This window comes from Saccopteryx leptura, chromosome 2 (genome assembly GCF_036850995.1).
Source record: "Saccopteryx leptura isolate mSacLep1 chromosome 2, mSacLep1_pri_phased_curated, whole genome shotgun sequence".
Classification (NCBI taxonomy): Eukaryota; Metazoa; Chordata; class Mammalia; order Chiroptera; family Emballonuridae; genus Saccopteryx; species Saccopteryx leptura.
Genome location: NC_089504.1, coordinates 116,149,476 through 116,163,978, shown reverse-complemented (window position 1 = coordinate 116,163,978; position 14,503 = coordinate 116,149,476). Strand labels below are relative to the sequence as shown.

Genomic DNA, 14,503 nt, shown 5'->3' with positions numbered 1-14,503 from the left:
ATATATGTACCCTGATTTATTGATGTCATGCCATTAACATTAATAAATATTTATTTATTAAAAAAATTAGAAACAAAGGGAAATTATTTCCATTGATAAAGAGCATCTACAGCCCTGGCTGGTTGGCTCAGCAGTAGAGCGTTGGCCTGATGTGCAGGGGACCCGGGTTTAATTCCCGGCCAGGGCACATAGGAGAAGCGCCCATTTGCTTCTCCACCCCCCCCCCCCTTCCTCTCTGTCTCTCTCTTCCCCTCCCGCAGCCAAGGCTCCATTGGAGCAAAGATGGCCCGGGAGCTGGGGATGGCTCCTCGGCTGCCCCAGATGCTAGAGTGGCTCTGGTCGCGGCAGAGCCACCCCCTGGAGGGGCAGAGCATCGTCCCCTGATGGGCAGAGCGTCCTCCCTGGTGGGCATGCAGGGTGGATCCTGGTCGGGCGCATGCGGGAGTCTGTCTGACTGTCTCCCCCCGTTTCCAGCTTCAGAAAAATACAAAAAAAAAAACAAATTAAAAAAAAAAAACCTCACATTAACTACAGGAGGTCTGCCAGATGTCATGCTTTGCTTGGTGACTATCATTGACAGAGAGCTCACCACCCTGCCAGGCAGCCCATTCTTTTGTAGGACAACTTAAGCCATTAGACTGTTAGAAATTCTTCCCCCTTCCTATTATTGTCAAGTCAAACTCCTTGATCTCCAACAACTGGTCTTGATCCTGCCCTTCTGTAGACATTGAACTAGTCTACCTCCTTTTTCTCATGAGTCTTTTCTCTAGATCTGCCTCTCCTCTAGACAATGCCTTCACGTCTGCCAATCTTTTATTTGTCTGCAACCATTTCCTGAATGCCTGCCTTGTTTCAGGCACTGCATTAGATGCTAGAGAAAAAACAGCAAACGAAACCCAGACCCTGCCCCTAGCCTACAGTCTAGTGATGATAAGAAGCACACGAGCAGGCCATTAAAGGAGAGAATGAGACAAGGTCTATAAGAGGGGCTCTGACAACACATAGAGAATCCAGAGGAATACTCTGCATTTGGCCTGGTGAAGAGGTTGGAGGAGAGGCAACAACACCTACAAAGGTGCCTGAGATCGGAGGGAGCCTGGCCTTTCATAGAATTACATGTCTTTCAGTACAGTTGGGGCTTAGAGTGAGAAGACAGGACTTACTCTCTTTCTCACTGATTTGTCTAGTTTAGAGAAACTTTGCCTAGATTCAAAACCCCTCTGAAATTGTAAGAAAAATTGTGCACATGTGTACATATGCATGTTTTCTGCAGACAATTCATAGCTTACATAGGGTTCTCAAAGAAGTTATTAGCTTTAAGTTAGGAATTACAGAGTTAGATTGTCCATGTCTTTTGAGAAGTGGCTCCTGAACCTACTACTATAACAACATGCTCAGAGGTGTGTTCATAGACAAAGCACTGCCTCCCTCCATCAGGACATAACATTGCTGCTGGTGTGGCTTAATGCAGCCTTATTGCACAGTAAATTCACACATAGTCAGTGGTCAACCATGTTCCTCATGTCATTGTCACGTAAATTCTGCCAGATTCCCTCCACCACGTTCTTGGTCAATTGACGTTGAAGTTAAAGTCAGGACTTCAATATAGTCCCTGTCAGGTGTCAGCCCAGTGCTCCAGACTCTCTGATTGTCATTAATAATAACACTGATCACAATGGCTAATATTTATCGAGTACTATGTGCCAGGCACTATGTTTAGATGATTTACACACATTATCTCATTTAATCCTCCCAACCCATAACATTGATATTATCATCTCCATTTTATAGATGCTGAAACTGAGTCTCAGAGAAGATAACAAAATTCCTAATGTGACTGAACCATGCTTTGAACCCAACTCTTCACTGTGAAGCTAAAACAGATTCCATATTTCTTTCCTTCAAAAGACTCAGCATTTCATGCCCAGTTCCCTGTTTCTAGTGCTTTCCCTGAATACTGCCACAAAATGAATCTTTCTAAAGCACTATCAGATCAAACCTGAACCTCTCAGGTTCTATTTCAATATGTCTATCTTTTTAAAGTATGTGACTCACCTGTTTATAATCCCAATAGATGTGCAGTCTGTTTTGGGCTGCCTTGGAACATGGCTCCAAAGTGGGCTTCTCCCCACTGCCGGGGTCCGTCAGGCAGCGATCGTCAGCCCCTGCCTCTGCGATCAGTGGTCCCACATAGAGCTCCCCAGTCAGGTGATAGTAAACATGCTGCAAACAGCAAAGGGCTGTGCTGTGGGCACAGGCAGCCGAGAGGCCCTGCACCATATCATGGGCATAAAGACTGCTCCTGAGTCCCCAGACACTCAGTCACCATGGGGAACACTGACTTTCTTGGGTAACAAAAAGTACCATCTGCTTCTTTTCTCCACCCCCAGTTGATTTCAGGAAGAAGACGAGGCATGAGAAGGGAGCTCTAGCCGGCTTCCTCCCTACAGGGAGCCCAACAGAATCATGGCTCACATGGGTGAGGAAGCTTATCTTTGGGTGGGGACCTCACAATTGAATTTTATAAAGTGTCACTGCAAGCCTCAGCTATGTTGTTGCCAGGAAATGTTTCAGATTCTCAGTCTGACCCTGCCTTGTTCAGTGACTTTGAAAAGTAAGTTGTTTTTGTCACAGGTATTTGTTTTTTCTTTTTTCATTCATCAAATGGAAATGCTTTCTATCCTGCATCCCTCAAAAGGCTCCTGTGAGGGCAATGTGCAAAGTAACGTGACAGATGTGAGTAGTCTCAAGAGAGAAGAGTCCCCTGATTACACCTTTGACTTGATGCCAGATCCCTTCTATCCCCAGGAGGGACTTCCATTCAGCCTGTCTACTCTCTGTGTCCTTCTCTACAGAAGAAGCCACAGGCAGTGTCCGTTGTCCACCTTCCGCCTTTCAGGTACACAAGGAGTGGCGCAAGGGTGGAGGCCAGCAGTGGGACAAGGATTAAAAAAGGATGGAGGGTTATTGTCAGTGAAAATATTACCATGGAGAATGAATGCAGCAGATCAATCCTTTCTACCTTTCTACTCGTATCTGAAATAGAACCGTCTTGCCATGACTTTTTTTTTCCAGAGACAGAGAGAGGGATAGACAGGGACAGACAGACAGGAACGGAGAGATGAGAAGCATCAATCATTAGTTTTTCATTGCACGTTGTGACACTTTAGTTGTTCATTGATTGCTTTCTCATATGTGCCTTGACCGCGGGCTACAGTAGGCCGAGTAACCCCTTGCTCAAGCTAGTGACCTTGGGTCCAAGCTGGTGAGCTTTGCTCAAACCAGATGAGCCTGTGCTCAAGCTGGCGACCTCAGGGTCGAGAACCTGGGTCTTCTGCATTCCAGTTCAATGGTCTATCCACTGTGCCACCACCTGGTCAGGCTTGCCATAACTTTTTGAATGAACTTGGAAGCACTCAGTTATAAGTACAGGTTTGGGTTTCACCATGACTCATTACCTCGATTCTCAGCTCCTGCCTCCCCATCATCTAACACTGAGTCCAAACCTGCCAAAGGTTGTTGGGGTTGAGCCTCAGCAGACTCATCCTGTCTGGGCAAAGAAGATTCTGAAAGGTACCTGTGAACTGTATCCATGACAGGAATGCATGATGGGGGTGTTCCCTGGAATAGGCCCCTGATCCAGGCACATATTTCCTGCCAATGAGTTTTTCATCTGAAGGGGAAAAACATGGGACAACACTGTTGGAACGAGTCAGAGAAAGGGCCCCCAACCTGTCCAGCCCATGCATTTTCTCCTGTAGTCCAAGGGGGCCAGCAGTTACCAGCCAAAGGGACTGGCAGTTTGGTATCCTGTCAGCAATTTCCTAATCGCTAGACAAATTCAGGGACTGCTGTGATGCTCATTTCCTGGGAACACCCAACAGCACGTACAGAGAAGGGGCTCTTACGGGTGTTCAGGTGGGCGAGGCCAAAACTGGGAGGGCCAGAGCCAGGACTGCAGTTTGCCAAGTAGGAAACCAGAGGCTGAGAGAAGGAGCAGAGATGGGGACTGAGGAGCAAGAGATAAGAGGAAGCCAAGAGGGTCCAGCGGCATAAAGCTGAGGACAGAGTTAGGGATGAGAAGGGACTCTTGGGCAGGATGGGTTTGGAATCCTTTTCTGAGTAGTCATGTGATTCAGGTTTCATTGTGTGTTACAGTCAAATATTTAAAATCTGAAATGTAGTTTTATAATACGTACTTCTCCATAACCCACAATGTTGTGAACTGGCTTCAGGATCGGATAAACGTTTTTCAGGTACCAGTCAAAAGTTTTACATTTCAGTTTCTCCCGGAGTGCTCTTCTGGAAGAAATATCTCCATAATCAATTCCAGAGGTCTGTGAATGAAACATGGAGAGTTTCAGTGTAACATCCCTGACTCCACCAAAGGGTATGGATGATACCTGAGGGAACTGGGTATGTTTCTGATGGCCTTTAAATAACCTTGATAATTTATAGTTTTCCAGGGAAAGTGAAAAAAATCAAACCCTAGGTTTCAAAGGCACTTGCAAGGCCTGTGTAGTGAGATCACTCAGCTTTATTTCTCATCATTAGCAAGCTGGCACAGACTGCTCCTATTAGAGGTAGTATTTACATCAATAAGTTAAAAATACTATTCATGATGGTCAGAAAAGGCTTTCAAAAGGAATATTCTTGCATCAGGATTTGGAGGTTAAGTACTACAAGAAATGTTAAAGGGCCTGCTATAAGAAGAGGAAAGGGAGACAAAAATCAAGAGAAAGAGGATGATAGGTTTCAAGAATAAAATGGCAATAAATAAGTACATATCAATAATAACCTTAAACATAAATAGATTAAATGCACCAATCAAAAGACACAGGGCAGCTGCACAGATAAGAAAACAAAACCTGTATATATACTGTCTATAAGAGATCCACCTCAGAACAAAAAATACACACAGACTGAAAGTGAAGGAATGGAAAAAAGTATTTCATGCAAATGGAAATGAAAAAAAGAAAAACTGGGGTGGCAATACTTATTTATATCTGACAAAATAGCCTTTAAAAAAAAGGCTATAGTAAAGGACAAAGATGGTTACTATATAATGATAAAGGGAGCAATCCAACAGGAGGATATAATCATGGTAAATATTTATGCACCCAATATAGGAGCACCTAAATATATAAAGCAGATTTTGATGGACATAAAGGGTAAGATTGACAGCAATTCTATAATAGTAAGAAATGTTAATGCCCCACTAACATCAATGGATAGATCCTCCAGACAGAAAATTAACAAAGAAACAGTGACCTTAAATGATACACTATCAATTGAATTTAATTGGTATCTTCAGAACATTTTACCCCAAAGCAGCAGAATATACATTCTTTTCAAGTGCTCATGTTACATTCTCTAGGATAGACCATATGTTAAGACACAAAACAAGTCTTAATAAATTTAAGAATATTGGAATCATATCAAGCATCTTCTCTGACCACAATGGCATGAAACTAGAAATTAACTATAATAGAAAAATCTGAAAAACATTCAAACACTTGGAGGCTAAATAGCATGCTATTAAGTAATGAATGGATTAACAATGAGCTCAAGGAAGAAATAAAAAATTTTCCTTGAAACAATGAAAAATGAACATAAAACAATCCAAAATCTATGGGACACAGTGAAAGCAGTCCTGAGAGGGAAGTTCATAGCATTACAGGCCTACCTGAAGAAGCATGAGAAAGCTCAAATAAATAATCAACCCTGCACCTAAAAGAACTAGAAAAAGAACAAATAAAGCCCAGAGGAAGTAGAAAGAAGAAAATAATAATACAAGAGTGGAAATAAATGACATAGATGCTAAACACACACACACAAGATTAATAAAACCAAGAGTTGGTTTGTTGAAAAGATAAATAAGATTGATGAATCTTTAACCTCATCGAGAAAAAAAAAGAAAAGACCTAAATAAATAAAATTTAAAATTAAAGAAGAGAATTAATGACTGACATCACAGAAATACAAAGGATTGTAAGAAAATACTATGAAGATCTATATGCCAAAAAATTGGACAACCTAGGTGAAATGAGTTAATTCTTAGAAACATACAATCTTCCAAAACTGAATCTGGAAGAATGAGAAAACCTAAGCAGACCAATTATAACAACTGAAATTGAAAGTTATTAAAAACTCCCAGCAAACAAAAGTCCTGGACCAGATGGCTTCACAGGTAAATTTTACCAAACATTCAAAGAACTAACACCTATCTTTCTCAAGCTAGTTCCAAAAATTCAAGAGGTGGGAAGACTTCCAAGCTCATTTTATTAGACAAGCATTATCCTAATTCCAAAACCAGATAAAGACACTACAAAGAAATAAAATTATAGGCCAATAATATCCCTGATAAACATAGATGTTCAAATTCTCAACAAGATATTATTAGCAAACCAGATCCAGTAATACATGAAAAAGATCATACATCATGATCAAGTGGGATTTTTTCCAGGGAAGAAAGGCTAGTAAAATATTCACAAATCAATAAATGTGATTCATCATATAAACAAAATGAAGAATGAAAATCATATGAACATATCAGTAAATGAAGAAAAAGCATTTGATAAAATTCAGCACCCATTTATAATCAAAACTCTCAGCAAAGTGGGAATACAGGGAACATACCTCAACATGATAAAGACCATCTATGACAAACCCACAGCCAACATCATACTCAATGTGCAAATGTTAAAAACAATTCCCTTAAGATCAGGAACAAGACAGGGGTGGCCTCCTTTCACAACTCTTATTTAACATAGTTCTGGAAGTGCTAGCCACAGAAATCAGACAAGAAGAAATAAAAGGCATCCAAGCTGGAAAAGAAAAAGTAAAACTGTCATTATCTGCAGATGACATGATACTGTACATAGAAAACCATAAAGTCTCAGCCAAAACAGTACTAGAGCTGATAAATAAATTTGGCTAGGTGACAGAATATAAAATTAATATTCAGAAATCACTGGCATTTTTATATACCAACAATAAACTGTCAAAAAGAAAAATTAAGGAAACGATCCTCTTCACTATTGCAACAACAACAACAACCACAAAAATAAAGTACCTAGAAATAAATTTAACAAAGGAGGTAAAAGACTTGTACTAGAAAAGTTATAAGATATTAAAGGAAGAAATTTAGGAAGATACAAACAGGTGAAAGCATATACTGTACTGTATTTATGGATAAGAAGAATTAACATCATTAAAATGTCCATACTACCCAAAGCAATCTACAGTTTCAATGCAATACCTAAACTGATTGCATTTTATTTTTGACAGAGACAGAGAGAATCAGAGAGAGGGACAGACAGGAAGGGAGAGAGATGAGAAGCATCAATTCTTCGTTGCAGCTTCCTAGTAGTTCATTGATTGCTTTCTCATGTGTGCCTTGACTGAGGGAGCTACAGCAGAGCGAATGACCCCTTGCTCAAACCAGTGACCTTGGGCTCAAGCCAGTGACCATAGGGTCATGTCTGTGATCCCATGCACAAACCAGTGATCCTTTGCTCAAGTTGGTGATCCCGCACTCAAGCCAGATGAGCCCACGCTCAAGCCAGCAACACCGGGGTTTTGAACCTGGGTCATTCCGCATCCCAGTCTGATGTTCCATCCACTCCACCACTGCCTGGTCAGGCTGGTTGCATTTTTATGCACCAATAATAAACTATCAGAAAAAGAAGTTAATAAAAAAAATCCCAGTCATAATTGCATTAATAAAAATAAAATACCTAGGAATAAATTTAACTAAGGATGCAAAAGACCTTAGAAAACTATAAGACATTGATGAAGACACAAATAAATTTAAAAATATACCAATTCTATGGATAGGAAGAATGAACATCATTAAATGTTCATACTATACAAAGAAATCTACCGATTTAATGCAATCTCTATAAAAATGCCAATGGCATTTTTCACAGAACTAGAATAAGTAATCCTAAAATTCATACAGAACCACAAAAGACCTCAAATAGCCAAAGCAATCTTGAGAAAGAAGAATAAAGTTGGAGATATCACACTACCTGATATTCAACTATACTACCAGGCTGTAGTAGTCAAAATGGCAGGAAAACAGATACATAGATCAATAAAACAGAGAAGAGGACCCAGAAATAAACCCATGCCTATATGACCAATTAATCCATGACAAAGGAGGCAAGTATAGACAGTGGAGGCAAGGACAGTATCTTCAATAAATTATATTGGGAACCTGGACCGACCATGCAAAATAACATACAAGAATAAACTCAAAATGGATTAAAGACTTAAATGTAACACTGGAAACCATAAAACTCCTAGAAGAAAACATAGTTACTAAACTCTTTGACATTGCTTTTAGTGGTGTATGTTTGTCTCCTCAGGCAAGGGAAACAAAAGAAAAAAATAAATAAGATTATATCAATCTAAAGAGTGTTTACGCAGAGAAGGAAACCATTAACAAAATGAAAAGACAATCTAAACGGGAGGAAATATTCACCAATGATACATTCAAAAGGAGTTAATATCCAAAATACATCAGGAAATCATACAATTTAACTCCAACTGCTCCCTTCCCCACCAAGAAACAATTTGATTAAAAAGTGGGTAGAGGATCTGAAATAGACATTTTTCCAGAGGACATACAAATTGTCAATAGACATATGAAAAGATGCTCAACATCACTAATAGTGAGGGAAATGCAAATTAAAACCACAATGAGATATCACTTCACATCTGTCAGAAGGGCATTCATCCACAAACCAACAAACAACAAGTGTTGAGAAGGATGTGGAGCGAAGGGAACCAACCCTCCGGCACTGTTGGTAGTTTTGTCAATTGGTGCAGCCACTATGGAAAATAGTATGGAGATTCATTTAAAAATTGAAAACAGAACTACCAAATGACCTAGCAATTCCACTTCTGGGTTCTTTTATTTCCTCTTTATTGAATTTATTGGGGTGACACTGGTTAACAAAGTTATACAGGTTTCATGTGCACCATTCCATAACACATCGTCCGTACAATTTATCCATCTCAGGTCAAGGGGCTTGGGGGAGGTGGAGGAGGATTTAGGAGGGCTAAATGGTGATTCACTTCTGGGTTCTTGTACAAAGAAATCCAAACACTAATTTGAAAAGTTATATGCTTCCCCATGTTTATTGCAGCATTATTTACAACAGCCAGAGTATGGAAACAACCTAAGTATCCATCAAGAAATGTGTGGATAAAAAAGAAGTGGTACATGCATACAATGAAATATTACTTAACCATAAACAAGAATAAAATCTTGTCATTTGTGACAACATGAATGGACATTGGAGGGTATTATGCTAAGTAAAATAAGTCCAACAGAGAAAGGCAAATATCATGATTTCACTTTTATGTTGAGTTTAAAAAACAAAGTAAGGAAAGAAACAGAAATAAACTCATAGATACAGAGAAAAAAAACTGATGGCTGCCAAATGTGAGGGGAGTTGGGGGACTGGGTGAAAAAGGTGAAGGGATTAAGAAGTAAAAATGGGGTTACAAAATAGTCACGGAAATGTAAAGCACAGCTTAGGGGATATAGTCAACAAAATAACTGTATGGTGTCAGGTGGGTGCTACAGTTATCCAGAGGAACGCTTGGTAAGTTATAAAATATCTAACTGCTATGCTGCATACCTGAAACTAATATAATTTTGAATGTCAATTGTAATTGAAAAGTTAAAAAATGCATAAAATAAGAAAATAAATCCTACCCTATAGATATGTTATGATGATTAATGAGTGCCTGAAATATAGTGTTGCTACATAAATGTTGTGTCATTATCATCAAACCATCTGGACTTAACCCTTATTCTTTAGGGGCCGGATGGCACTTTTGCTCATCTCCTCCCATTCCCCACCCTACCACACCTCCTCTTTGTTCTTCCCTGCTTCTATACAATTCCACAACAAACCTGGAGAGGTATGTTCCAGGCCAGGTAGACCATGTCTTTGTACTCATCCAGCCAGACTTCTGCCACTCTGAGAGCATTGCGCTTCATGGCAGGAGTCAGATCCAAGGCATAGGGCTTGTGGTGTCTCTCTAGGTGACCAATCCGAGAGCAGGGCAAGACCTCGATTCTCCCTCCACACTGCCACACCTGCAAGAGAAGGGGAGAAAATCATTGGGGCAGGCGTGGCCCCATGGCTCATAAGTGGCATAACTTACTGAGGCAGAGAGACCAACAGTTTGGAGTCATTTTTTTAAAGAATGTAAATTCAGTCTTCCCAACCCACTTATATAAAACAACTTTCCTTAGAGGTTTACCAACTCCTTCTCTCCTGTTATTCACAGTTCCAGAAATCCTACCCCCTTCAGGAAGTCCTTCTGTCCCAACCAAAGGAAGATCTGTTCCTGTTTCATTTATCCTCAAGGAAAGTGTCAGTGTCCTGAGAGGCACCACGTCCTTAGATAATCCCACTGGAGTTAGCGTCCCACGATCCCCCTCTGTCCTGCACGTCAGATATAAGGCGATGTGCTGGACAGACTCTCAGGTGGCCCCTATGATCCCTGCCTCTTGGTCTTCACAGCCTTCCCTATTCCCCTCCCCTTGACTGTGGGCTTATAATCTTCTTCTAACCAATAGGATGTGGCAAAAGTGAGAGTATGAACACGAGTATGTTATATAAGATTGTAGTCCACCTTGCTAGGAGATGCACTTTCTTGCTGGCTTTGAAGAAGCAAGCCATCATGTTGTGAGCCACGATGTGGAAAGTGTAAGAAACTAAGGGCACCTCCAACTGACAGCCAGCCAAAACCTGAGTGCCTCCTCCATCTGGAAGACTTCAAGGAACTGGGTGCTGTCAACAACAACATACACTTAGAAGCAGATCCTTCTAAGTCAGTCCTAGATAAGAACCCAGCCCTGGCCAACAACTTGGCTGCAAAGGCAGAGGACCCTGTTAACCCATGACTCTTGATCCACATTAACTGTGAGATAATAAACGTGTCTTGCTTTAAACCACTAAGTTTGTGGTAATGCTGTTACACAGTAATAGATAACTAATACAGGTAATTCTTGACCAAGAGATATCATGACTTATGATAGAATTACTGTATAAATATATTTTTTTCTTGTCATCCTGATGGGTGCAAACATACCTCTCAGACCACATATTCCAATATTTGGCTTAATAATATGGTCTTCCTCTCAGTAGATGATAAAACTATATATAATGCAATGAGATTGATGTAATGGTAAGTGTCTTCTCTTCATGGTTGCCCATGAACTGCAGTTCCAGGGAGATAATAAGCCTATTTGGCAGCGGTTAGCAACCTGCAGCACTCATGTCTGTGCAGCACTGAGACAGGGATGAGCAACTTAAGTTCTTCTGGTTCACTTAACTGCACGAGGGGCCAGTCCCCTTCTCCGACTTTCCACTTTTTTCTTTATATTTTGTTGAATTTATTGGGATGACATTGGTTAATAAAATTATATAGGTTTCAGGTGTACAGTCCTACAATACATCACACAATACACTGTATTGTGTGTTCACCACCCCAAGACAAGTCTCCCTCCATCACCATCTATCCGCCCTCTACCCTCCTAAACCTCTCACCCCTTTTCCCTCTTGCAATCCCCACACTGTTGTCTTTGTCTGCAAGTTTATTTTCTTTCCTTAATCCCTTCGCCTTCTGAACCTAGAGATTCACTTCCTTTGCCTCTTGAAGAAAAGCCAAGTTTTGAAGTCAGGCTGACCCGTGTTTAAATATATCACTACACACCAGATAATGAGGGGGCACGTGCTCCGCCTCAGTAAGCACACCCAGGTGGACTAAGTAACGTAACAAGTACTCAGTGAACAGCAACGCTGATGATCATTAACCTGAAACACCTCTTTTTCTTGCATTATTCTCCTCATTAGCTCCCCAAACCATGAGAGGTTACACTAATTTGTTTTCAGATTTTATCTTCTGCAGTTAACCATTTGAAAATCCAAATATAACTTCAATGTTTCTAGTTGAAGTCATTTTCCAAACCTCAGGAATGTAAGGGAGAAAAATGAACTGTTGGCACAAGAAACCTTAAATTCAAGTGAAAAGATACAAGTCAGAGTTGTCATTTATAAAGTAATATTAACTATTATCCTTAACCAACACTTTTCAAATTTTACTCTCACAGTTTATTCCCACTTGCCAAACAACCCTCCTCCTTTCTCTCTCTCCCTCTCTCTTTTCCTCTTTGCCGGACACACCAAGACATGAAGCTTCTGCTTATAATAGCAACGGCTTACTTTGTGCCACATATTATCCTAATATTTTTCATACACTGAACCCACACCACATAGGTATTATTATTATCCCCACTTAAGTAACTTGCCCATATTTACTAGCTAGTAAAAGAAGAGCTGGGTTTTGACCTTCTGGCAGACCACGGGTTAAGCTCTGGGAAGCACCAGGAATATACAAGGTGCCTGACAAGTGCTGGTTTTCCTTTCTCGCCCATCAGCACCATTGCTCATCGCCATTAGTACACACATCATGCACACCATCACTGTGTGGCCTCTAGATGTCAAAATAAAACACTCCATGCAGCTCTGAGTTTCTCCGAGATCTGTGATTGGAGATAGACAGATCCTAACAAGGGCTTTGAGGTTTTAAAAGGCAAATGGCCATACACAGAAACCAAGGAATCTGAATATGGGTAAACTGTTTTATCCAAGAATAACAAAAGAGCCTGACTGGTGGTGGTGCAGTGGATAGAGCATCGATTTGGGACACGGAAGCCCCAGGTTCAAAACCGTAAGGTCACCAGCTTGAGCGCAGGCTCATCTGGCTTGAGCGAAGGCTTACCATGGTCACAGGCTTGAGCCCAAGGTCACTGGCTTAAGCCAGGGGTCACTGACTTGTCTGGAGCCCCCCAGTCAAGGCACATATGAGAAGCAATCAATGAACAACTAAAGTACCACAACTATGAGTTGATGATGCTCTCTCTCTCTCTCTCTCTCTCTCTTTCTCTCTCTCTCTCTCTCTCTCACACACACACACACACCACACTCATTATGTGTGTGTGTGTGTGTATATATATATATATATATGGTAATAGAATGACCCTTCCCTGACACTCCTTACTTTTCCAGAAAAATTATTATTTTTTAATCATAAAATGTTTAAAAGGAAGAGGACTTCTTGATGGCAGAGTTTGACATGTGGGACAGAGAAACAGAAACAGAGAGAGGCAGCCTCAATGCAGAAAGGGAAAGCAGAGAAAAGAACAAGGAACTCAGAAAGGGTAAGGAGGGTTTTGGGTTCTAAGTCGAGGAATTGGGGTTCCAGCCAAATTCATGGGAAGCTCTGGTAGGTAGGAATACCCCAGCCGCAATGGAGCTAGGGTAACCCTCAGGACTTTGCTAAGTACCTTGCATAAAATAATTTCTTCTGGGCCCTGGCCGGTTGGCTCAGTGGTAGAGCGTCGGCCTGGCGTGCGGGGGACCCAGGTTCGATTCCCGGCCAGGGCACATAGGAGAAGCGCCCATTTGCTTCTCCACCCACCCCCCTCCTTCCTCTCTGTCTCTCTCTTCCCCTCCCGCAGCCAAGGCTACATTGGAGCAAAGATGGCCCGGGCGCTGGGGATGGCTCCTTGGCCTCTGCCCCAGGCGCTAGAGTGGCTCTGGTCACGGCAGAGCGATGCCCCGGAGGGGCAGAGCATCGCCCCCTGGTGGGCAGAGCATCGCCCCTGGTGGGCGTGCCGGGTGGATCCTGGTTGGGCGCATGCGGGAGTCTGTCTGACTGTCTCTCCCCGTTTCCAGCTTCAGAAAGAAAAATAAAAAAAGAAAAATAATAATAATAATTTCTTCTGCATTTATATTTTTGAGCTAGAGACTAATTGTACTCCCAATATTTATTCCCCTATCCATCTATAGTCATAAAGGGAATAACTGGGTGCATAATCAACTAGCTGAACTCTACATTTCCCAGTCTCTTATGTATATATGTGTGGCCACATGACCAGTAGTGGCCAATGAAATACAATAGACACAACTTGCAGGTAGAACCCTAAAAAACAAAGGACATAACTTTCTTTCCTCCCTTTTCTCTTTCTACTAACTAGAATACAGATGTGATGTTGAGTGTGGCAGAACCACAAGATGGGAGCTGCCCTCTAGATCTTGAATTGTTAATGTTCAAATGGTTATGAAAGAGAAATCAATTTCTATCTTGCTTAAACTTCTGTTATTTTTACCTCTGACACAGAAGCCAAATAGGAATTCTGTTTCATATCTTAATAAATAATTTCACATTATTTATTACATTTTGACTACACAATCATTCTAATGATGTAGTTAAAACAAGAACATTTCACAAATGGGAAAACTGATCAAATCCACCAGGCAAAAAAAAAGTTCTCTCAGCCAAAGAATAGTGCCCAGAGCCTCAAAGTTTATTTGTTAACCCATAAATGCGGGGTCCTGGTTGGGTCCAAAGTGGGTGCAATATGTGGTCATCAGTCTCAACTGGAAAGAAACTGAAGGGAGTAGACCATAAT

At 41.1% G+C, this 14,503-nt stretch overlaps 1 protein-coding gene across 1 annotated transcript in view; it reads right to left on the bottom strand.

The window, feature by feature from the left end:
* The window catches only part of GALNT8 (polypeptide N-acetylgalactosaminyltransferase 8), a 49,440-nt gene that overhangs the window by 12,041 nt on the left and 22,896 nt on the right, over positions 1–14,503 (bottom strand). Inside the window, exons 7-10 of the mRNA XM_066368614.1 lie at positions 9,932–10,117; positions 4,200–4,337; positions 3,578–3,673; positions 2,056–2,223 (exon numbers count right to left, since the gene is read on the bottom strand). Coding sequence (XP_066224711.1) covers positions 2,056–2,223; positions 3,578–3,673; positions 4,200–4,337; positions 9,932–10,117 — 588 coding nt within the window. The remainder of the gene's footprint in view (positions 1–2,055; positions 2,224–3,577; positions 3,674–4,199; positions 4,338–9,931; positions 10,118–14,503) is intronic.